Here is a 24158-nt window from a genome sequence, read left to right as displayed (position 1 = left end):
TACATGCTGTATGTATACAACGTCTGTCCGGGGAAATTCCAGCCATTGTTAATATAATGAGAATGGTTTGCACGACATTGATGTAACCTGGCAGCAAAGTTTAACGTTCCTCCATGGAAACCATTGACATGACTCAGAAGGCCACAGTTATGGGCAACTGGTGATTGGCAGCTTCATCACAACAATGCGTCTGCTCATGCATCACATGTCATGCAGCGTTTTTTGGTGAAACATCAAGTTACCCAGGTGACTCATCCCCTCTACAGCCCAGATTTGGCGCCCTGCGACTTTTGGCTTTTCCCAAAACTAAAATCACCTTTGAAAGGGAAGAGATTTCAGACTGTCAAGGAAAATTCCATGGGGCAGCTGGTGGCAATTGGGAGAACTGTGTAAGGTCCCAAGGTGCCTACTTTAGGGGACTGAGGTTTCATTGTCCTATGTACTGTGTTTCTTATATCTTGTATCTTCTTCAATAAATATCTCTATTTTTCATATTACAGGGTTGGATATCTTCTGGACAGACCTTGTATACTTGCAAACATCAATATGTTTTTGTTTTTCTATCTTTCTAAACACATTTGTAGCATATTTTATAAGTTTCTGCCTCTTATTTTTTAAAAACGGAAATACTTTATTTTTAGACATACTTTAACCAATCTAATGTCCTTTACCTTTTTGAAGTGTTTCATTTAGTCATAATTATATATCTGGTATTTCAGTGTTTTATTTTTTTTTAATGTTTTGGAGAGTTTTTTTAAAGACTTTATTTATTTTTAGAGAGGGGAAGGTGGGGAGAAAGAGAGGGAGAGAAATGTCAGTGTGTGGTTGCCTCTTGAGCACCCCCCACTCAGGGCCTGGCCCACAACCCAGGCATATGCCCTGACTGGGAACAAACCAGCAACCCTTGGTTCACAGGCCAGCTCTCAGTTCACTGAGCCACACCAGCCAGGGCTGATATTTCAGTATTTTATTTTGTAGAAGTATTAATACTGATAGTTACTAAAATATATCAGCATATGAAAGTGATCTCAGAAAGTTCTGAGTTGGAATTGCTTTATTTTCTTTTAATCAGTGGGAAAATCTCAGCAATAAAAATTCTACTCTAAAAATGCCACATAGTAGAATTTAGTATAAATAGAACAGTGTTTAAAAGTTAAACCTCTTTAAAATGTATACATAGCTGCGATTTTTTAGAAAACTTTGTTTCCTTTAACAGAAAAAACCTAGTCTAGAGATGAAGTCAGTATGATTTTCTTACAGTCAAAAAATTCTGTCTTTAGATAGATAACTTTCAAATTTGTTGGCAAAACATATGATATAAAAGAATTAACTGTGACTCTTGGTTAACATGTACCCACTAGGAGGTCAGATTTTTTTCCCAGAGAGCAAAAGGTTCCTCATACTTCTAGGGCCCTAAATAGCAATATTAAGTATATGTAAGATATTTCAATATTTCAGAAGGATTTTTTTTTAACCATTTTTTTCTGAAGATCTCGAGTAAGTAGTATGCTGCTTTTTTGAGACTGGCTCTTTATCTTTGGGCTTTTGAGTTATCAGTGAAAGCCTTGTTAATATTTATGGGTATCATGGAGCTTCTGATCTTTGTAATGTGAAATATTAGAATTTTATCATCTCATTAAAATTACATATATCTTATTCAAAATGTAGTATTGTTAGTATTTAGGTTCTTGCCTTCACCCATCTTCCTCTTCCCCATAATTAGATTAAACTAAAGAATGACTTTTAACTTTAATAATGCTTTGTCAAATTCATTTAGAACTGTTTACTTTAAGGAAATAACCTTTCTGTTTTTGAGACCTTCGGTTCCAGTAATTCTGCTCAGCAGAGGACATCAGAAGTCTACAATCTTATGTAGATGAAATCTTTAAAAATCACATTAAGCTTATTTATTTTTGCTGAGTTTTCTTTTTAATTTTTTAAATTTTTAGTTGTAAAATACACATAACCTAGAATTTACCACCTTTATCATTTTTAAGTATACAGTTTAATAGTACATTTATAGTGTTGTGCCAATCTCCATAACTCTTTTCCTCTTGGAAAACTGAACATCTCTGCCCATTGAGAAACAACTCTCCATTCTCCCTTCTCCCCAGCTCCTGGCAACTACCAGTTTCTGAATGGACCTTTTTGGGTAGTCAAGTGGAGAAATGGAGTTCCACAGTATTTGTATTTTTGTGACTGATTTATTTCACTTAGTATAACTATAGTTCATAAAGGTTATCCATATTGTAGCATGCGCCAGAATTTCCTTTCTTTTTAAGGCTGAGTAATAATCTATTGTATGTATATTACATCTTATTCATTCATCTTCTGATGGTCATGGGGTTGCTTCCACTTTTTGGACTATTGTGAATAACACTGCTATGAACTTGTATATAAATACCTCTTTGAGAACATTGCTTTCATTTTGGGGGGTATATATGAATACCCCCTGAAAAAAGTGGGATTACTAGATCATGTGATCATAGCAGGCATTATGATCTGTCATAAACAGGTCATCCTACTGAGCCATTCACTACGCTTAATGGTCCATGTAAGTGACCGTGACCAGATAGATGTTGACAAAGGCATCAGTATTGTGTGTGCACCCATGGACCATGCTGTCACCCCACAGGTCCACTTTGCTTACCTGGCCCTGAAGGCCTGCATTAGAATGATTAGGCTGTTCACAGAAATTGTTCACTCTTGCACTGGTTAGCTCTCCTTTTTTCTGTACCACCTGGCTGCTCCTTGACTGGGTTCCTTCCGCTTTTTTTGTCCTGGATGTTCAATGAAATCATATATGGAATCAAGATGGTTTATTAAATGCTAATATTGTATTCCTTCCATTAAATGTTTTAATCTGCAGTAAAACATAAAAACAATGTTTGGAAGATGAAATCCAGTTATTCTGATATTTCAGTTTTCAGACATCATATTCTGAGCTATGTTCTCTGCTCTTTAGTACAGCCCTCCTACATGAAATTAATCTAATTTACAAAATCTACAAACATTTCCTACTTTGGGAACTATTATCACTTAATGATGTTGGTTATTTTATTTTAAGTCATTGAATATGTGCTTTTGCAAATTTTTATTTTTTTAATTATGTAAATTTTGATTCTTATAAAAATATTTTAATGATATTTTATTATTTAATAAAAATTTTTCACATTTATGTGAAAAATAGTCCAAATTTTTTTTAACTTAAAAGAGAATCAAATTGTAAAAACATTGAGACTTCCAATCATTGTATTGAATGTGATTTTTTTCATTCTTTTCCTTAGATCCCTTCGTTATGAATGTAATTTTTTTTTCCTTTTTGCTATACTATCTGTTGCTTTATGTTTTTCTAATTTTTCCAGCCTTGTATTTCACTTAAATGTTTAATGTTACCATGTTCCCTAAATATACAGATATCAATCGATCAGTATTTTGATTTTAAAAAAATAAAACAATATGAAGTATGTACTTATAGAAAATTCGGAAAATATAGAAAAATATGAACAAGAAATTCAAAATTACTTATCCATTTGCCATCCAGAAAGAACAATGATCAGTATTTTGGTGGCTGTAATATCTTGTGGATTTTTTCCTGACTCTAGTTGCAGCTAAATGCTGTAAATTATTTTTTAAACATAACTACTGTAATGTAAACATTTCCAAGTATTTGAAACAGTCTAAGTACCAGTCAGTAGATGAATGGATTAAAAACATTTGGTTCATCTACACAGTGGAATATTATGCAGTGGAAAGAAAGAAGAAGGAATTACCCTTTGTGACAACATGGGTGGAACTGGAGAGCATTGTGTTAAGTGGAATAAGCCAGTCGGTGAAAGACAAAATACCATGTGATTTCACTTATAAGAGAAATCTAATGAACAAAATTAATGAGCACAACATAACCAGACATAGAAACAGAACAGACTGACAACTGCCAGAGGAAAGGAGGTGGGAGGAAATGGTAGAAAGAAGGGGAAGGGAGTCATCAAAGAACATGTATGAATGACCCATGGATGTGGACAATGGGGTGGAGATGGACTATGGGAGTGGGGGATGGGATGGATGGAGGAAGGCAAAGGGGGAAAAATTGGGACAATTTAATAGAATAAACAACAATACAAAAAAACATTTTCCTCTTAATTGTTTTTTTAAAAAGTTTGTAAACATCTTAATAACTATATAATATTTCATTAGGTGAAGGTACTCTTATTTCATTATTTCCCTGTTGGTTAAGTTGTTTCAACTGTTTGTGCTATTATAAAATCATCCTCTTTAGTCCTAGCTGGTGTGGCTCAGTGGATTGAGCACCGGCCTGCGAACTGAAGGGTTGCAGGTTCAGTTTTCCATCAGGGCACATGCCTGGGTTGTGGGCCAGGTCCCCAGTTGCAGGTGTGTGAGAGGCAACTGATCAATTGATGTTTCTCTCCTACATGTTTCTTTCCCTCTGTTTCTCCCTCCCTTCCCCTTTCTCTAAAAATAAATAAAATCTTTTAAAAAATCATCCTCTTTAAACATTCTTGTACAAGGATTTTTTATCCCCAACTTTATCGAGGAAAAATTAACAAATATAATTGTATATATTTAAAGTTTGCAGTGTGATGACTTGATGAGTTATGTACTTTGTGGAATGATTCCCAAGATCAAGATAACACATCTATCACCTCACATAGTTAACTCTTGTGTGTGTGTGGTAAGAATGTTTAATACCTATTGTAACTATAGTCATGCTATATATTATATATATTAGGTCCTCAGAACTTAGTCTTATAACTAAAGTTGTACACTTTGATTTATATCTCCCCATTCCCCCATTCCTTAGCCCCTGGCAATCATTATTCTATTCTGTGTATATAAAATCAGCTCTCCTTCCTTTTTTTTAAGATTCCACCGATAAGTATTTATCTTTGGTATATTTATCTATGATATACTTAGCATCATGCCTTCATATTCATCCATGTTGTCTCAGATGGCCAGATTTCATTTTTTATGGCTGAATAAAATTTCATTTTGTATTTGTACTACTTTTCTTTTACTCATTCATTTATTGAAAGACAGTTAGGTTGTTTCCATATCCTGGCTATGTTTAATACTACAGCGAACATGGTGTACAGATATCTTTTTGAGATACTTACTTCCTTTGAATAAATACCCAGAAATGGGATTGCTGGATCATATAGTAGTTCAATGTTTAATTTTTTGAGGAACCTCCATACTGTTTTTCATAATGTCTTTACCAGTATGCAGTCCTTCACATTCTCACTAACACATCTTACCTCTTGTCTTTGATAACAGCCCCTGACAGTTGTGAGGTGATACTTTATTGTGGTTTTTTGATTTGCATTTCCGTGATTATTTAGTGATGTTGAGGTGTACATAGATCTTTGTGTTTCTAATTACTACCTTAGAATAGATCAGATACCAAGTTTCTAGATCTCAGAGAATGGGCATTTAAGGCACTTTGCTGTTGCCTAACTTTTAGAAGCAGTTATATTTGTCAGAATGCAATATGCTTAATTTTCATATCTTTGCTAATTTGTAAGAGAAAATTGACATTTTTTTAATTAACATTTTTCTTAGCAATGAAATTTCTCATATTTGTTAGTCATTTGCAAAAAGTACAGTGGGTGGCATTAGATGATTTCCCACTTATCTGGGATTCATTAAACATGAAAAGACAAAGGACTTAGAAGTTTGGAAGTGTGTGTTCTTCTGAAATTAGCTTATTTGAACTTGTTTCAGGTTGTTACACATTTTATTGTGGTACTCTTGTGGTTATTATGTATTTTTATGTAGAATGTTCTTAATTAGATTGGACTTTCTGTAGTATAAAAAGTATTTTTCACCTGATTTTTCTGCAGGTACAAACTCGTAGTGCTGATGAACCAATGACAACATTTGTTGTCTGCAATGAATGTGGAAATCGATGGAAGGTATGGCACCTTCTTATATTTATATTTTACTCATTTATGATAGAATGGTTTCTTCAGGTCTGTTCATAAGCCTCTCTAGATACCTAAATATATACATATGCTCACACTATTCAGTACTTAGTGTGTGACTAGCCATTGGTAATGCAGTATACTACTTTGTATTCTGTTACAAATAAAGAATGTTAACTTTCCTACCTTCATACTGTTTTGGTGCGGGAATAGCAGAATTGAATCTTACATGTGTGATTACTGTATCACAGTCCTGTATATACTATACTCATTTAATTGCTTTGACTCTGTACTTGCAAAAAATCTGTCCATATGTATTACTTCTCTTCCTAGATTTTGATTGTGGAGAAATTTGTTGATATCCAGTCTAATGATTTTACTGTTATGTTAGGAATTACACATGAACATTTTCATGGTTTTGTAGGCTTTTCCCAGAGCCTTCACATTGCCTATATATTCTTGAATTAGCCCCACACAGGCAAGTTTGTTACTTAAATGATTCATTCTTGAGTGATTTCTGTGAGCCACAGTAATATAACTTAAAATTGGGAGAAGAATTACATACCAGTCTTGAGATCATTTTTACTGTTAATAGATACGGGAATGTTAGGAGTGTGGAGTTGGGGAGGCTCACATGTAAGAATACAGTCTTTGGAGCCAGATAGGTTTTTAACTCCTTCGCCACTTACCCTTACTAAATTGTAATTTTATCATGTATTAAATGTAAATAATACCTACCTTACAGGTTGTGGTGGTGAGTAAAAGTAATATATTTAAAGTGCCTTATAAATGTTGGTGTTCCAAAAATGCTAACTATTTTTATTAGTTTTTGTGAAGTTTGTACAAGATTATTTTTTTGATTACACTTTACATAGACTTTTTAGTCTAATGTTTATTTTGAATTATTCACATAGGTTAAAGCATTTTCTGAAAATCAGAAATGAATTCAAAGATAGACAAGTGGGGGAGTATCTTCCACAAATATGGTGTGGGACTTTTGCCCTAGGAACTATTTTAGGGGTTGAAATCAAGTACCCATTTTATTATACAGAAAGATTTAGTTCTGAGCTGGAAAGTTTCTGGTTTTGAGAGTGCCTTCATGGTTTGAATGAGTGTTTCTTATCCTGAGTTTGCAGAAGTTTTAACATTAGTCTAAGAGGGATATTCATACTTTTCCCCCAGTCCTATTGAGCAAATCTGGCTTTTCCAGATAGCTCTCTTTAGATTTATTTTGCATGATGGATTACTATTATTAGTAGTAGTGGTAGTAATAGTAGTAGTATAGGGTATATAACAGTTTGTTTTGAATATAGGCAGTTTGTAGCATGTTATGACGTAGGACCTATTAGATTTAAGAAAGTTCAATTTACTGTAGAAAGCTGATACCTTGAGTGGCTTACTCTAAAAGTCCAAATTTAGAATTCATTTTTTTAACCTGAAAACACTAACAAGGATTTCTTTTTATTCTTTTTAAATTAAATTTATTGGTGTAACATTGGTTAATAACATTATAAATTTCAGGTGTAAGATTCTATAATATATAGTATGATTCTGTAGTATATTACATTGTGTTCTCACCACCCAAAGTCTTGTCTCCTTCTGTCATGTATTTGACCCTCTATCCCCTCTTCATCTTTCTCCAAACCCACTTCCTCTCTGGTAACTACCATACTGTTAGGTCTAGAAGAGAGGGTCTTAATTTTTTAAAAAATTTTATACTACTTTAGTTATATACTTCTCCTAATTCTAAGTTGGAAAAGTTGAATGCTTAACATAGGTGATTATTAATATTTAACCAATCAAATAGCATCTTTTTAAAAAAATGCCCTTAGCAGTATAACGCATATGCTGTGTTAAATTGGGGAAGGGATACACCCTATTGTTTGTATTTAAAAGTTTCATAAATTTTTCTTCTTTTTTGACAGTTCTGTTGAGTCAGAAGAAACGGCAAAATGTCTGGACCATTGAGAAAATGGATTTTGTAATTAGCTTTAAAACTAGGCCAGGGAACTAGTTTTTCTGCAAATCAGATTTTTAAAGAAAATGCATCCCTTGGGTTAGTCTGTTTTTGACATAGCATCCTTCCTTAAATGACTTCCGTAGTTTCATATCAGTAGGGAGACTACATAATAATTGTATGGTATCTGTTTCAAACATTTTTTTCATTTTTATAAGTAATTGATATTACACTTTTATCAATTAAACTTCTGGCAATTTATTTTTACCTTTTTTGCTTCTTAAAAATAACTTTTTTACAGTCTGAAACACATACAGTAGAAATGTTATGCTCAGTTAATACATAAATGAAAATTACATATTTCCCCTTTTTGGCGTATACCTACAAATATTAAAGGAGAGGTAATATAATTTTAAGTTTATGAAATGTGGTGTGTATTCAAATAATACTTGACCAGCTTAATCTAAATTGTATATAATATTTGAACTGGCATATGAAATTGGTTTTAATTCTTATATTCACAAGTCTGGAATAATTAGATATTATTTTGCATTTGTAACTAACCATGATCATCATTTCTTGTAATTTCTTGTATATGTTTGTTTCTTGTTCTTTAAATAGAGTTTACTTTTGGAAACATGACTTGACTTTGTCAAAATCAGTTTGGTTTTGTTGTTTACTTACCTGTTTGACTTAATAGTGTATTTTAGTTTTGCAGAACACTGTTTAGTTTAGTAAGCTTTTCATAAATCCCAGCACAGGCAAAGAATAAAAGCGTCTAATTTTTTTCCCCTCATAGAAAGGCATATTAGGGGAAATGTTAGCATTTTATTATAATGTAATTATTATAAACAGTTCATGATTTGATTTTGATTTGGAAATCTCTACTGGCCAAGAATTAAGTTTAAGGATTATATAAATCTTTTCATATTGAGGTTGATAGAAAATATTTTTGTCCTGAGTGTATTGAGCTTTTTCTGTTACACAATAAGGTTGTTGAACAAACTGAATATATGGGTTATAATGCAACCCTTTTTATAGTACAGATGTTACAATTAAGTTTTACTTTTTGTTTAAGTGTGTGTCAGTGTTCTGTTAGGAATAAGAAAGTGATTTTTACACAGGTTTCTTAGGGTATAATTGCTGTAGCCCATCTTAACAGGCCACTGTTACAAAGTCTACTACTTACCATTCTAAATCTGTATTCTCTCAAACACCTACAGAAAGACTTTAGTACATGCTTTACTCCAACTTTGCTCTCATTTTCTTATTTCTTGTTGGAAATCAGTTTGATGTAATACAGAAGACAACATTTAAAGGTCATTAAGGAACCATATATAAGACCTGGCCCACTGGTGTCATTCCATCTTTACTTTGCCAATTTACACGTTAACCTTTTGTGTTATCATTTGAAAAATAAAGTACACTTTTGAAAGAATGAGTTTTAAGAAGAATAAAATTAAAATAGTTCCATTTTTAAACTGTGATGCATTTTAAAATTTGTAATTCAATAAAGTTTCTTGTTATTAAATTATATCACATTTTTTTTCATTTTATTTAACATAGAAGCTTGCTTTACCTTTTGTTAAAAAGTTTTCCTCTCCCAACTACCAAAGTGTTCTTAAAGTACAGTTTTAATTAAGTGATGCCTACTGGTTTTAGTAAAAACTAGTGTTTAACGGTAGTACAGAGCGTGTTTCTCTTCTCTGTTTGGATCGCTGATAAGGGGTACAGGGATGGTTCTGAGTAGAGCCTGTGAGCATATGCCATGTGTGCACTTAATGTAACATGAGGGACTAAATATAAATAGTCCACTATCAGAAATTATTAGCTAGTTATAAAGTAACTAAATAACTAGAAATAAATATTATCAAATATTACCTTTGATAATATTTCTAGGACCAAGTACCTGCATTTATTGAACATTCAGAGGAATTGAGTTAGGCAAATGTGGTGATTAATGAAGAAACCATACTGGGAAAGCAGAAAATAATCATCTTTGTTTTCTTGCTCACCTGAGAGGTGTTGAGCATTGGTTTATAAGCTTTGTTAAACCATGGCAAAAAGTTCTGAAATATTTACACCCAAACATTGAAATCTGTATATACCTTAAAAATTGAAAAAAAAATTTAAAGTATTAATGAGGCAAAAAGAAATAACAGGTTATACTTCTAATTTGTATAGGTACAGCGTGATTAACTTTACAGGCCAAAGTGTAATGTGGGATTTGAATTGAACTTACTTTTTAAAATAAAAACTACAGTTAAGACTTTGTGATTTAAAGAGTTTTAATCAGTTATCCCCTCAAACCCTTTCAACATACTTTTAACTAGAAAATTAGCTATTCACGAATATCCCATGGGAAATGTCATGTGAGTAATCACTGGCAAAATCCAGGTACTTCTCTCAGTTTCAAAAAAAAAAAAAATAAGCAAAGTACCAACATTGAAGATGTTATTTCACAGAAAATAGAACAGAGTCACCGATGGGTTCCTAGGTAGTAATGAAAAGAATTATGTTGAAGGAAAGCTTAAGTAAATTGAAGTCAGTCAAAAATAATCTAGAAGTACATTAGAAAAATCTTGTCCTGTGGCTGTTAGATAACTATAGCTGTAATTTAGTAAAAATGGATTTGGTAAGTTTTTATGGGAAACTTGTTCACTGCTCTATTTTTAGCACCCAGAAGAATGCTTGTTACATAGTAAGTACTCATAAAATAGTTTTTCTTGGTTGTGTTTCTATCAGTGCATTACATTTTTTCCTGTCAGTATTAGAGCCAAGATGTACCTACAGAGGTGGGCTAGATAGGCACTGGTTGGCAGTGATTTAGATTCCAACTTTACAGGAAGGAATGTAATGAGCTGAGAGTCTTGGAAGATCTCTTTCGGTACTTCAATTCTGCAAAGTGATGCAACAGTTTTATTATTAATTGAAAAGCAATTTTTTTTTTCAAATCAACTTGTGTACTCTTGTTTATTCAACCGGCGGATGGAAAATGAAAGCACATATGACTACCTTAATGACTTACCTTGTTCTGGTACCTCTCCCTGGGTGCTATACAAAGACATCTATTTTTTTTTCTTTAATAGCCATGACTGCAAAGATAGAAACAACATTTACTATGTGATAACATCATACAGTCTAGTTAAATTTGCCCAAGTGTTTCCATAATGACATGACTGAGCTGCTTTGAAATAAAAGACCTTTTTTTTTACCCTTAAATGTGTTTTACAATAGATAGTCAAGATAATTTTGTAATTTACTTGAAAGTATAGCTGATTTTTTTTTTAAAACAGAAACCCGAAATGTGAGAGCATTGGATTGGAATGTCACCGCTGTACCTTTTGTCTTTTGGACACTAGTCCCCAACATGTTTTTCTGGTTGATTTAGGGCATACCTTCTCACTTCCATGTGACTCTGAGGGGTCTGTCATTCACAGCCTCCCACCCCACCCTGTGCTCTTCCCTGGGATTACTACATGAAATATGGGAGAGCCCCAGCTGGTGCTTGGTTGGGTGTCATCCTGCAAACCAAGAGGTCACTGGTTTGATTCTCAGTTGGGGCACATGCCTGGGTTGCAGATTCAATCCACCGGGTACATATGGGAGGCAACTGATAGATGTTTTTCTTTCACATAGATGTTTTTCTTCCTCTCTCTCTCCCCCTCTCTCTAAAAATAAAAATTAAAAAAAGATGATAAATTGTTTTTAAAAAGAGAGAAACTCTACTGGAATAGCTAAGCCAGCAGGAGCTGCATTGGGCTCCCTGTACCGTTTTGTCTACAATGTGCAGAGACCCTCTGTGTGTGTGGTAGCCTAGGGAAGCTGAGATGAAGAGAAGATTTTAATAACATTGATTGACTGGATCAAGCCTTGTGGAAGCCAGAACTGCCCTGGACTCACTGTTAATGAAAGCCAACCAATTTTCTTCGTGTTTAAACTAATTTGAGGTAGATTTCTTTATCAAGCAACTAAAAAAATTGTTCTAAATCCTCAGTTGTTTTGGATGAAGATGTGAGTTAAATGTACAATGATTTTAAATAAAGAATGATGTCAGAACATTAAAACCTATGCAAGTAATACTGAGATTTCCAGTAATTGCAGAAGCATGGGTGATCTGGAAGACCCATTAAAGTCACAGGTCAGTATCAGGCTGACTTACATCAGGATTATTTCAATGATCTGTCCCATCTCCCCACTCCCCCCCCTGCACCTTAATTGCAGTCTTAATCCTCTTTAAATTTATCAAAACATGTTCATAGACTAAATGCTTGTTAATAATCTACCCATTAGAAACAAAATTGAAATACAATTGATATAATGTATTAAAAGTTAGAGGTACAAGATTATGATCTGATCTGTGTGTATATTGTGAAATGATTACCTCAATAAGTTCAGTTAACGTCGATCACACAAGTAGTTCCAATTTTTTTTTTTTTCTTGAGATGGGAGCTTTCAGAATCTACTCTCTGAAAACTTGCAAAGATACAGTGCAGTATTGTTAACCCTAGTCGCCATACTGTGTATGTAGTTAGGTTTTCCATTCTTAAGCTAATAAAATTTTAACTCCCTAGTTTTCTTATTGTTAATATTTTGATGATTCTCCATTCCATAATGTATCTCTGGGACAGGTAATTTAGTGGATAGATGATAATGTCAAGACCACAATTTCATCCCCTATGAGATTAAGTTGGAATTACTCAGGATGCATCCTGCTTGGTGACTGCTGTACTTTAGATGGTTCAAAATGAAAGTTTTTAATTATGCACATGCCAGGAAACTTAGGTGATTTAGCTCCAAATGCAGTAACAGGAAGAAGAAAAAAAAAGCTCTCACTGTTTGACTTGTGTAAAACAGTAGTGTTTATTTTGAAGGCCAATTTTTTATAAATGTTTACTTTGTGTTATATTCACCTTCACAGGTTCTAAAAGCAGAGAGGATTGGTTGACAGCTACTCTTAATGACCACCCTGTGAAACTGGTTTTATTACCTTTATCTTTGAGGTCAAGATCATGAACTAGAGAAAATGATCTTCCTGGTTCTGTAATTTTCTATTTCCCATCAGCATATTTGTGTGTACATATTCATACTGGGCTGTCTAGGTCCTCTAGGAAATCGGCATTGCATTGTGGTTAAGAGCATGGGCTTTTGATCTGCTCATATTAAAATCTTAGACCACTTAGTCTAGCTGTGGGACTTTGAGCAAGGTGCTCCGCATCTGTGCCTCAACTGGAAAGAGGAATACCATGCTACCTTTTTGGGTTATGGGTGGGCATGAAACAATAATTTGTAAAGACCTTGGGATACTACCCAGCTTAGTCGGGGGATTTTTTTTGGAATGATCATTAACATTACAAATGGGAACATGTACTTATCCTACAACTTGCTTTTTTTCACTTAATAGTTTACCTTAGAATACTCGTTGGTGCATGTAGATCAGCACATTCATTTTTACTATAGAGCAGTCTGAGGGTATATTACATTCTCTTTCAAAATATTCACTGTGGGTAGTTTTTGCTTTGATGATTTGTAGGAGAGCATCTTAGAAGTTTAACTGCTCTGCTGGTGGATATGCACATTCAGAGTGGTAGGTATTGCCAGGTTCCTTTCCAAAAAGCAATAATACTAGTTTATTTACCTGCATGTCAAGAAGGTATGAATGCCTATTTCTTGACACCTTTGCTAATATTGGTTATTATCAATCCTTTTTATTTTTGCAAATCTAGGGGGAAATAACCATTATATTGTTTTAATTTGTGTTCATATGCTTATCTTTTTGTGTTTATTATGCTTATCTTTTTTTTTAATGCTTATTCCTTAACCTTTTGGTTTTATTTTTTTCTTTTTTATCTTTCCTTTTTTTTCTATAAGGTCAAATTTGTCTGTATTATTAATTTGTAGGCACTGCTAATACATTCCGTTTAGGAATCCTTAGTCTTTTTACAGTCTAATATTTGTGTGTTAGTTATTTTTATGATGTCTTGTGGTACAGAATTAAGTTTTTAAAAATATAATCCAATCAGTATTATGGTTTCTGGATTGTATGTTTGGTTTAGGGGAGACCTTTTAATCTGAGGTTATAGAAATATTGCCTACATTTTCTTCTAATAGTCTTATAATGTTCTTTTTAAAAAGGCTTTTAGATCTTTAAACCATTTGAAATTTGTTTGTTTTTATAAACATTTTTCCAAATGGAGAGCTATCTATCCTAACCAAATCAGCTTGTCAAGTTTTACTTTGAGACTTTACAAAAGAATTCTTGGAATTACATTGAATTTGTAAGATACTTTGGTAGTGACTTCAGGATTTATTCATATACATATACATAGAGGGCACTACAGATTTATCCACTGGTTGATTCATAGTAACAGTTCTGTAGTCACATGGGCTGTGATGATACTTCTGAGATGTAACACATTATGAAAAAATTTGAAATGGAATTTTTCTTTTATAGCTCTGGAAAGTTTTCATAATGAAACTCAGTTCTACATTTATTGAATACTGTTCTAAGCTCCATAGAGTCATGTGCTACATAATGACATTTCAGTCAGTGATGGACCGCATATATGACAGTGGTTCCGCGAGATTACAGTGGGGCTGAAAAATCTCTGTTCCCTAGGCGTGTCGTCACCACCTTAGCACAGCACATTACTCACACTTGTGGTGATGCTGGTGTAAACACACCCGTGCTGCCGCTCAGATAATGGGCAGCACCTAATACTTGACAGTGTTAATAAAGGAATGTTAATGGTTTGTGTATTTACTATTGTCATTTTAGAGTGTTCTCTTTCTACTTACAAAAAAAGAAATTGGGCTGTGAAACCATATGCTGTATTACAGCAGCAGAGTCTCATACATACTGTCTCTTGATTGTATCATTTTCTTTCATACTTAATTTCATGTTTTATAAATTTAGTGTAGTCTAAGTGTATAGTGCGTATAAAGTCAACAGTGGTGCACAGTAATGTCCAAGACCTCCACCTTCACTCACCACTCGCTCGCCCAAAGTACCTTCCAGTCCAGGAAGATCCATTCATGGTAAGTGCTCTAGAGAGAAGCACCATTTTTTATCTTTTATGCTATGTTTTTGCTGTACCTTTATACTTAGATATATTTCGATACACAAATACTTACCATTGTGTTATAATTGCCTGCAGTATTCAGTGTAGTAACATGCTGTGCAGGTTTGTAGTCCAGGCGCAATAGTCTATACCACATAGCCTAGGTGTGTAGTAGGCTTTACCTTCTAGGTTTGTGTAGGTGCACCTCTATGATGTTCCCACACTGAAGAAATTGCTTAACAACACATTTCTTAGAACATATACCCATTGTTAAGTGACAGCTGACTGCATTGTATATAAAATAGTTGATAAGGTGCATTTTCAATGCCACTGGATCTTACCAACTGAGATGATAAATATTTGTACACGATATTCCTGGAACACTGAAAGCACCCCACACAACAGAAATATGACTTAGGAGGTTAGGTGAGGCTTCTTGGAGGAGGTAATATGTGAGGTAAATTTTGAAGGAATGATAGAAGTTAGCTGAGTGAAGGGTGGCATTTTAGGGGGTAAGGGATACAGGAAGTATAAATTAAGTCGTGCTGAGCATTTAGGAAAGTACGATGTTGTATACACACCTTTTTCTGTAAGTATATACCCTGGAGCCTAAAATGTGTGTGGGGTTAGCTAGGGAGCTGTTAGCCCGACTGTTGAGGCCCTTGCTTGTACACCATGCCAAAACTTTGGTATTTGTACTCCAGGTAATTGGGAACTACTAAAGATTCCAGGGAGTGGAGGGACAGTGACAAGCGGATTTTTATGTGAGAGTGATCATCCTTTGGCATTCTGAAAGATGGATTTGGCAGAGATGGGTGCAGGGAGACCTGTTATGAGGCAATTGGGCAATGATGCTGACAGAATGGGGGTCAGAGAGAGAAGGAGGAGACATAAATATTTAGGAGATAAAATCAGCAGGGCTTGGTGATTCTGTTTGGGAGGAGAAAGGGTGGGAAGAGTCAAATTTAACAACCACAGAAGAGGCTTGGTGACTGGCTTGAGTGATTGGGGCTATAGGCAGGGGCGGGGTAAGGAGGGGAGTGAGGGAGTGGGGAGATAAGTCAAAATTAAGACATGAGTTTCACTCATCCCTGGAATATATGAGTGGAGATGTTCAACTGGCAGCTGACTCAACTTAGGAGAAAGGCTAAGCCAGATCCTGTTCGGTAGCCATGAGTATATTGGTAGTTAAACAATGAGAACAGGATATGAGAACCAAGGGAGAGCGTATAGATTAGTCAGAAAAGTAAGACAAAGCCCAAACCTTAGGGGCCATGACATTTAGTGGACTAGTAATAGCAATAACTGCCATGTAGGAAATGCTTATTATACTTTACGTTGGTAGTTTTAATCCTCGCAGCAATGTCAAGGATATGGTACCATGATTGTCCCCATTGTTATGGAAAAGGAAACATCCAGAAAGGCTCCGCACAGTGAATGGAGGAATTAGAAAGTCTGGCTTCACAGCCCAAACCCTTAGCTGCTGTGCTCTACCACCTATGGATAAAAACGAGAAAGAATATGGAGAACAAGGAGAGCGTCTCAGGACAGGAAGTATTGTTCCCAACAAGGCATCGTCAATGATGTGAGGAACCCGAGCAGTCCACAGAGAAGACCAGGAAAATGGTGTTAAACCGATAGACACCCTGGATTGTTCAGGGAGCAAATGAGGAGATGAGGCATGGACACAGCAGGAATAGACTATTGTGAAAAGTTTGATGAGAAGAATCAGCAGTTATGAATGGCAGGTTTGTTATTCACTGGGGAGTCCAAGGATGCTTACAGTATGGGAAAAGTCAAGGTCAAGTGTACAATATCAGAGGTAGGGAAAAGTCGATGGAGCAAAGTTCTAGATAAAAGCATTTAATTTACCACTGTGTACCACTGTCCCCTTGGAGCACTCCCATTCATTTGCTGTCATACGCCCACATGCCCTGGCTTTCTTCTTTCCTATATTGAAGCAGATCCTTCTAAATCTCTTCTGGGAATTCTTGTTTCTCTCCATCCTTGCAAGGAGTCGTCTTCAGCTTTTTCTGTACTGTAACTCCAGGCAGTCTCATTCATCTACGTATTGAAAAATCCCAAGTGAATACTCCAGCCTAAAATCTCAACCATTAGCTCCCTCCATCTAATTTAATTCCCAGCATCTTTTACATGTCGTTAAGTTACCTCCTACCCAGTATTTTATTTGGGATTGCTTCAATTATGAATACCCGCCCTTTACCTCTGCCCCAAAACGCGCACGCACACGCGCGCACACACGTGCACACACATTTCGCTCTATTGGTTTTAGCTTTGGTGTTTCCTCTGCTGAAACCTTTCCATAGCTCTTAAAGACTCCATAGCTTAGTTATTCACTGTCAGACTACTTAACTACAGTTCATTGTAGCTGTCCTGGACACATCTGTTGCCCTTACTTGAATGAAAACTACTAGAGGGCAGGGTTTGTGCCTTAATCACAATAATGTCCTCTTTGTCTAATGAAAATGAAAAAATAAGAACCTGGATATGGAATAAAAAAACACACGTAAGGAGCTCATGCCTTGGAGGAAATAATACTGTTCTCTGGACTGGACCGAAGGAGGCAGGAATAGAGGCTGATCTATACATATTTATAGATTACACAGGATGTTGAAGGGGGTTAGGGACACCACTGTCATAGTAGGGTGTAAGATGGTTTACCAAGAATAAGGGCAAGGGGCTTAGGTTTGGGGTTTGAAGAAAGTGCAGAAATCATCAGACTGAAAGGCTAGGTGAGGGAGATGACCAAGAGGAAAGAATCCCATTTAGGCTGAAGCGGGCTGTGGGCCTCTTGCAAATGAACTTCTAACCCACTACTCAAAGGATTCCAGATATGGATGTCGTTTGCAGTCACCTCATTCATAGATGTCTTTCCCATTCATTGTAGTAATGGGCTTTATTCAGGATGTTTAAGACTACAAACCAGTATTTTTACCAGCAAACTGTGAAGTTATTTCATTTGCCTGTCTTAAAAATATTGGGATCTAAAAGCAAAATTCTCAGGTGGGAGCTAAAAGGTGTCGTGCATGTATCCCTACTTAATCTTATATTTCCCAAATATTTACGTGCAAAAAAAGTAAAGATTGAGGTAAAATTCTTGTGCTTTATTTTTTTAGAGTGAAAATGCCTATATTTCTTTCAATAATAAAATGGAAATATGCGTATTTGAAAGTTTTGTTATGAACATGGCCAAGTGGTAAACTTAAAAATTTGTTCTTTAGGTTGGCAGATTCTGATAAGATAATGGTAAATTTTCAACAAAAAGCATTTTCTAAGCACTAGTTCTTTTACCAAACATTTGAGACTGGTGCACTTCAGAGTGCAGCACTATACATTAACCATAGATAGATACACATGCACATGTATGTACCTAATTACATGTACTCTAAGATTAAGTGGGACCCCCCCTTTTTTGTTTTTTACAAGAGGTGGTCACATCTTTAAGAAATGGGAATTTGAGTTCTGTAATGGCTCTGATAAGTGAAATATCCAGCACTGAGCTTCCTGGAATGAAGGAGTATCTGAGAAACACCCCGATGTCTTTTCTTTGGGAGGCTAGTAATCAGGTACTCAACTCATGCAGAACAAAAGCAGCCCAGTGTGCTCCAGTGATGTACGTGCTCCAGGCAGTAAGGTGTCTTACATTGTACCCTTTGCCATTCAGAACATGCTACTGTTACTGTAAATGTAAATATAGTATCTTTCTAAGACAGCCCTACCCACTTTTTCAAAAGTATCACTAAAGGTGGCTGCAATTTATATTGTGAATATATAGCCTTTTGTGAAAGGAAGCATCTGCTATGAAAATAGCCCAAGTATTATTCCAGCAGAAGACACTGCTATGTCTAAATTCCCTGTACTAGATATCATCCATGAGTTTTCATTATTAATAATAAATATATTTAATAATATCCTATGCTTCCGCTGATTTCTCAGATAAGGACTGGAGCAAATCTTTATAGACAGCAGAATTCATGAATCGGGGATATGAGTCTCTGTGCATTAAGGTGTATATCTGAAGTTGTGCGTCATCGAATATGTGTTGGGATGGCTCCACCATGTTCTTATTGATGACTTCTCTTACTCGGGAGTCTAAACTGACCTGTCAATAGAAAAAAATAAGAGCAGTATTTGATACATTTCTCTTGGGAAATCCATCCCAAACCCCCATAGCTTGTTCTGGTTTTTAAAAATTCCAAACCAACCAAGGTCATCCAAAAATCTAAGCTGCTGAAAGAGAAAGTGAATGCATAATGAAGATGGGGTTTTCAAACCTCAGTGGCAGCAGAAGCCCCGGGATGGCTTGTTAAATAGATTCTGGGTCCCACCTGAGAAGTCTCAGGCTCAGTAGGTGTGGGGAGGGGCTGATGATGTGTATTTCTCACAAGTTTCAGGTCATGCTGGTGGGGATCACACTGCTTTAGAAAACCACAACATTGCTTTGCTTGTTTAAAATGAAAAAAGCGTGCACAGACTTATCCCTTGCCAATTTCCTAATAGCATTAGGGCTAAAACCTGGAGGCCCCAGACTGTAGCCACTAGAACACAATTTCAGATTTCTGGGAACAAGCGCTAGGCCGGCTGGTGAAGTGAGTCAACTGAGAAGCACCATAAAGGGTTAAAATCATGGGACCTGTGTTTAAGTCCCAGCACTCTCACTGCTAGTTGTGGGCCCTTCGGCAAAGTAAACTACCCTAATGAACTCCAAAAAGTGGGGATGATGATGATGCTAGCTGGTGAGGATTCAAGAATTTATTTAAAATGCTTGGAATTCATTCAGGCCTTAGGCGATGTTGGCTTTTCTTGTGCTGATGCTGGCTTATCCCAGACAAGGCTGTCCCCCAGGGGAGAGCAAGTTACTGGGCTCAGACTTTTCGTAGGGCACCAGACAAATGCGTACAGGTCTAAGCCAGACCGTCTCTGCACCAGAGGGCCATGATAGTTCTGATGCTATGCAATGCACATTTGTTTAATATAAAACTCAAAATATGATTAGCTAAGTCATTAAATACTGACTTCAGTGATGTATCTTTCACGATGCATATCTCCACCTTCCTCCTGGAAAGCCCCTTTTGCCTAGTCATGGGTAACTCAAACCCAATACTTTTATTCTTGAATAGCCTGTGAAGGAATGGAACTGTTCATTTCCACCCAAATCCTGCTCATCCTTCATTTTCCTTCTGGCTCTATATTCATTCACCCTGTCCTGGCGACCCTACCCCTTTAACACTTCTGTAATCTGTCCACTTTTCCCTCCTCTCTACTGTGCCCCTTGTGGAGGTTCACTGACCATTTACTGCTGGATTTGTTTTCCAGCCTCCTAACTGGTCTCCTGCTGCCAATCTAGTGCCTTTCCAAACTACTCCAGGGGGTCGGCCAGAGGGATCTTTCGAAAGTGCAAACCTTGCACTGGCTTGCTGTGCTCTCAGGATCAAGTCCAAAGCTTACAAGTTCCAAGCTGAAACTTACAAGCCCTTTCATGATCTGCTTCCACTAAATTCTCAGTTCACTATTTCATGCACAAATTTAAAGAACTTGGAATTCAGTTGGAACTTAAAAGCAGCTAGAATTAGTTTTTCTTTGTTGTTTCTGTTTAGAATATACGCTACCCCCCCCCCCACCCCCTTCCACCTGGCTGAGTGTACTTCTCTCCTTCACGTCTTGGTTTAGATATCCCTCCCTGTCCTGGGAAGCCTTCCCAACCCCCCTGAGCTTATCTGTAGGGCAGCGCTCACTGCTGGACAAGCCTCTCCTAGATGCTTCTTGAGTATAAGGGCCCAGTTCTTAGGAGCACAGCTCCTTCCAAGGGGGCACTCAATACATAATTGTGGCTAAAAGGAGGAAAGTTCCTGCTCTTGTTAGAGAACTAGACTGAATTACTGTAGAAAACATTAAAGAATTTCAGTTCACAAACAGTGAAGGTGCAAATGGGACTGTTTCATTCTTTAAAATCTCCATATAGTGTCCCTATGAGTGCTTGGTGGGGACGGTGTCTGGTCAGGATAGCTGAATGCACAGAAGTTACTGAGAGTGGCTGCCTGGGGTGCACCTACTGTGCCAGGGGCTGGGACTAGCACTTTGCATTACCCTCCCTCTCAGTCCTCCCAATGTCTGGGCAAATGGTGATGCCCCTTCATGGATATAAGGAAGTTGAGGTTCAGAAATACACTCAAGGTTATTAAATGACAGAACTGGAGTTCAAACCCAAGTGAACCTGACCCCGAAGTCTATGCTCTTAATTTTTTTTTTTTTTTGTTAAATCCTCACCTGAGGACACATTTATAGAGAGAGGAAGGGAGAGAGGGCAAAAACATCGATATGATGATCAGTTGCATTCCATATGTGCCCTGACCAGGGATCAAACATGCAACCTAAGCATGTGCCCTGACTGGGAATCGAACCCACAGTACTTTAGTGTATGGGCTGTTGCTCAAACCAACTGAGCCACATTGACCAGGGCAAATTTTTTAAGCTTTTATATTTCAAGTAATTGATGCTTATATTTGGGAGGAAAAGGTCATTTTTGGTATAATTTTTGCTTCACAAGTTTGCTAAGAGGTTTCTATAATGTAAATTTTGTTTGTATAATGCCTTAGAGGATAGTGACGAAAAATCTTGCAAAATGAAAATATGCAGAAGCCGTAAATTAAAGGACAAAAACTATCTTGTTTTTTATTATTCCAAAATGCAAATAACATTCTGAGCTCCATATTTATACCTATCAACTGAGTATCTCCAACATCACAGAGCGAACAAACATAAGGAGGCAAAACTGAGCCAGGCTGTATTTCTCCCAAACATACTCCCCATCCTGCCTGCCCAATTTCAGCGAACTAGCCCACCATCTGGTCTACCCAAAACATACTTGCAGCAGTCATTTGAGACTCTGGGATTTCCCTCAAATCACACCCTTCCTCTCTAGTTTCTCTTCAGCTGGACTCTCAGGTTCTCATCACATCTGTTTGAACTACTCAAACAGAGTAGTTTTGGTCCCCTGCCTCTGGTCTCCTCCTAATCTATTCTGCAGCCATAATGGTCTTCAAACTCCAAATTTAGACTGATGAAATGACCAGTCTAAAATCCAGGGGCATCCCAGATAAACAGTAGAAAATCTCAGCATGGCTCCCAATTTCTTGATGCTCTTGGAGAATCCATGTTTCTTACTTTCCCCCTGCTGCCTGCCATCTGCCCTACATGTTCGGTAAACATGCCACATCAAACTGTTGATACTTTCACTGTGATGTGACTAAATACTTTTATCCTTGGCTCATTTAGTCCTATCCTCTGGGATGTCTTCATCCATTGTGTTTCTCATAATTTCCTTTCTATTATCCTAGGTCTGTCTAAGGCCTCTCCCAGTACATCTCCCTCATTCCTGCCCCTCCGCACGGTTGACGGCTCACTACACCTGCAACCTGTTAGGACATGCCATTCTGCCCCCTGTGTGTGAATTCCCTGATAGAAGAGGTCCTGTTTTACTAACTTTATATTCTTAGCACATAGTAGGAAATAACGAATGGCTTTATAATTAGAGCTACAAGGCACTTCATGTTGAGATCAACCTAACTGCCTACATTTTGGCATTGAAGGAACAACTCTGAGAGATGAAAACTTGCTTGATTTCACCCATAACTACTCTGATATTAAAAAAGGGCATCCTGGGGAAGAACTTTGAAGCATCAGTATCATGTTAGTGATGATACCATGTAAAATAAAGATGCCTATAGAAAAGATATTGCTCAGAATAAAAGGATATTTTTATTTAAAGAAATGCTGATGGGGTGTACTATTTTTAAACAGTATTAATAATAAAATGCATAGGCTATCTCTTCTGGAGAATCTGATGAAAGTTACTCATACTTTCTCCAGAAAAATACTCAAAATGTTTCACAGATTTCAGGGTGCACTGAAGCCCATTTGTGGAACCGTAGTCAAAGGGATTTGAATGCAGTTGACCGTTGAACAACATAAGGAGTAGAGGCACCAAACCCTGTGCAGTCAAAAACCCACATAGAACTTTTGACTCCCCAGAACTTTACTAATAGCTTACTGTTGATTAGCAGCCTTACTGGTAATATGAATAATCAATTAATACATATTTTGTATATTATGTGTATTATATACTATATTCTTATAATAAAGTAAGCTAAAGAAAAGAATGTTATTTAAAAATCACAAGGAAAAGAAAAATATATTTACAGTACTCTACTGTATTTGTTGGAAAAAGTCCACATATAAGTGGACCTGCACAGTTAAAACCAGGGTTGTTCAAGAGTAACTGTATTATGAATACTAGGTGGAGTCATTTTCTATATTTGGTGTAGCTGTAACTGTACCAGGTGACCAAACACTGAAGGGGTTAATTTTATCCACAACCTCCTGGGACAAAACTTTTTGGGAGGTACTTACCTCTTTAGGAGAAAGAATAGAAATGTAGTCTTCATATATGATCCTTGCCTTTTCCTCAATAATGCTTTTATTAGCTTCTTTTTTCAGTTCCTCACATGCCATCCAGAAAAGCATGTTTTCTTCACTGAATTCCGTTCGGAGGAACTCACGGAAAGCATTCCTTCCCGCGGGAGTGAGCATTAGCTTGTCAAAGGACTGTGCCCAGGCGCTCACCTCTTCCAGAGTAGGAGTGGGGCTTAGCAGAGATGGGAGAAAGGACGAAAGGGGGCTATGTTAGTGGTAGTTAATTTGAATTCACCACTAGAAACCCGTCTTTTTCCTCTCTGAGAATGAAAGTGTGTACTTAGGAAATTTTAGGAAGGCAAAGAGCTCTTCTTGGTTTCCTTAAGCCTTTAGAACAAACACACAAGTTTGATATTTTCAAATTGTTGACTGGATTGCATGGCTACCACCCAAATGCTTGCAAACCAAATTGCTAGAGTGACTGCTGAGAACATACTTGTTTGCATCTAGGCACATCCTGGAAAAGTTTTTAAATTACAGAAGTAAAGAAAAATCCTATAATCATCTGAGTAAAAACTCCTCAGTCACATTGACAGACCTAAGTCAGCCCTGACCACACTGATTTCCAAAATAGCAATGCAGTGGGTCAGTGTCTATTTAGTATTTTTTAAAACTCAAAAGAGAATTTTAAAGAGGAGAAAACAATATGTTATATAACTGTGGCTTAGGATGGGCGACAATAAAAATGAGCATTTACAAATTCAC

At 36.4% G+C, this 24158-nt stretch overlaps 2 protein-coding genes across 3 annotated transcripts in view; one reads left to right on the top strand and one right to left on the bottom strand.

Moving 5' to 3' along the window:
• TCEA1 (transcription elongation factor A1) overlaps nt 1-9384 on the top strand; it is a 40871-nt gene extending 31487 nt beyond the window's left edge. For both annotated transcript variants that reach the window (XM_054595604.1, XM_054595603.1), the window contains exons 9-10: nt 5862-5933; nt 7868-9384. In XM_054595604.1, the coding sequence (XP_054451579.1) occupies nt 5862-5933; nt 7868-7876 (81 nt within the window). In that variant the 3' untranslated portion in view covers nt 7877-9384. The remainder of the gene's footprint in view (nt 1-5861; nt 5934-7867) is intronic.
• A 9510-nt stretch (nt 9385-18894) lies between these two features.
• Nucleotides 18895-24158, bottom strand: part of RGS20 (regulator of G protein signaling 20) — a 97435-nt gene continuing 92171 nt past the window's right edge. Inside the window, 2 exon segments of the mRNA XM_054594861.1 lie at nt 18895-19083; nt 23391-23625. Of these exon segments, the coding sequence (XP_054450836.1) occupies nt 18895-19083; nt 23391-23625 (424 nt within the window).

The sequence above is a fragment of the Pteronotus mesoamericanus genome, unplaced genomic scaffold (genome assembly GCF_021234165.1).
Source record: "Pteronotus mesoamericanus isolate MK-2021 breed Mesoamerican mustached bat unplaced genomic scaffold, CSHL_Meso_final scaffold_54, whole genome shotgun sequence".
Taxonomy (NCBI): Eukaryota; Metazoa; Chordata; class Mammalia; order Chiroptera; family Mormoopidae; genus Pteronotus; species Pteronotus mesoamericanus.
The sequence above is the reverse complement of the archived record's forward strand: the minus strand, read 5'-3'. Positions and strand labels throughout refer to the sequence as shown.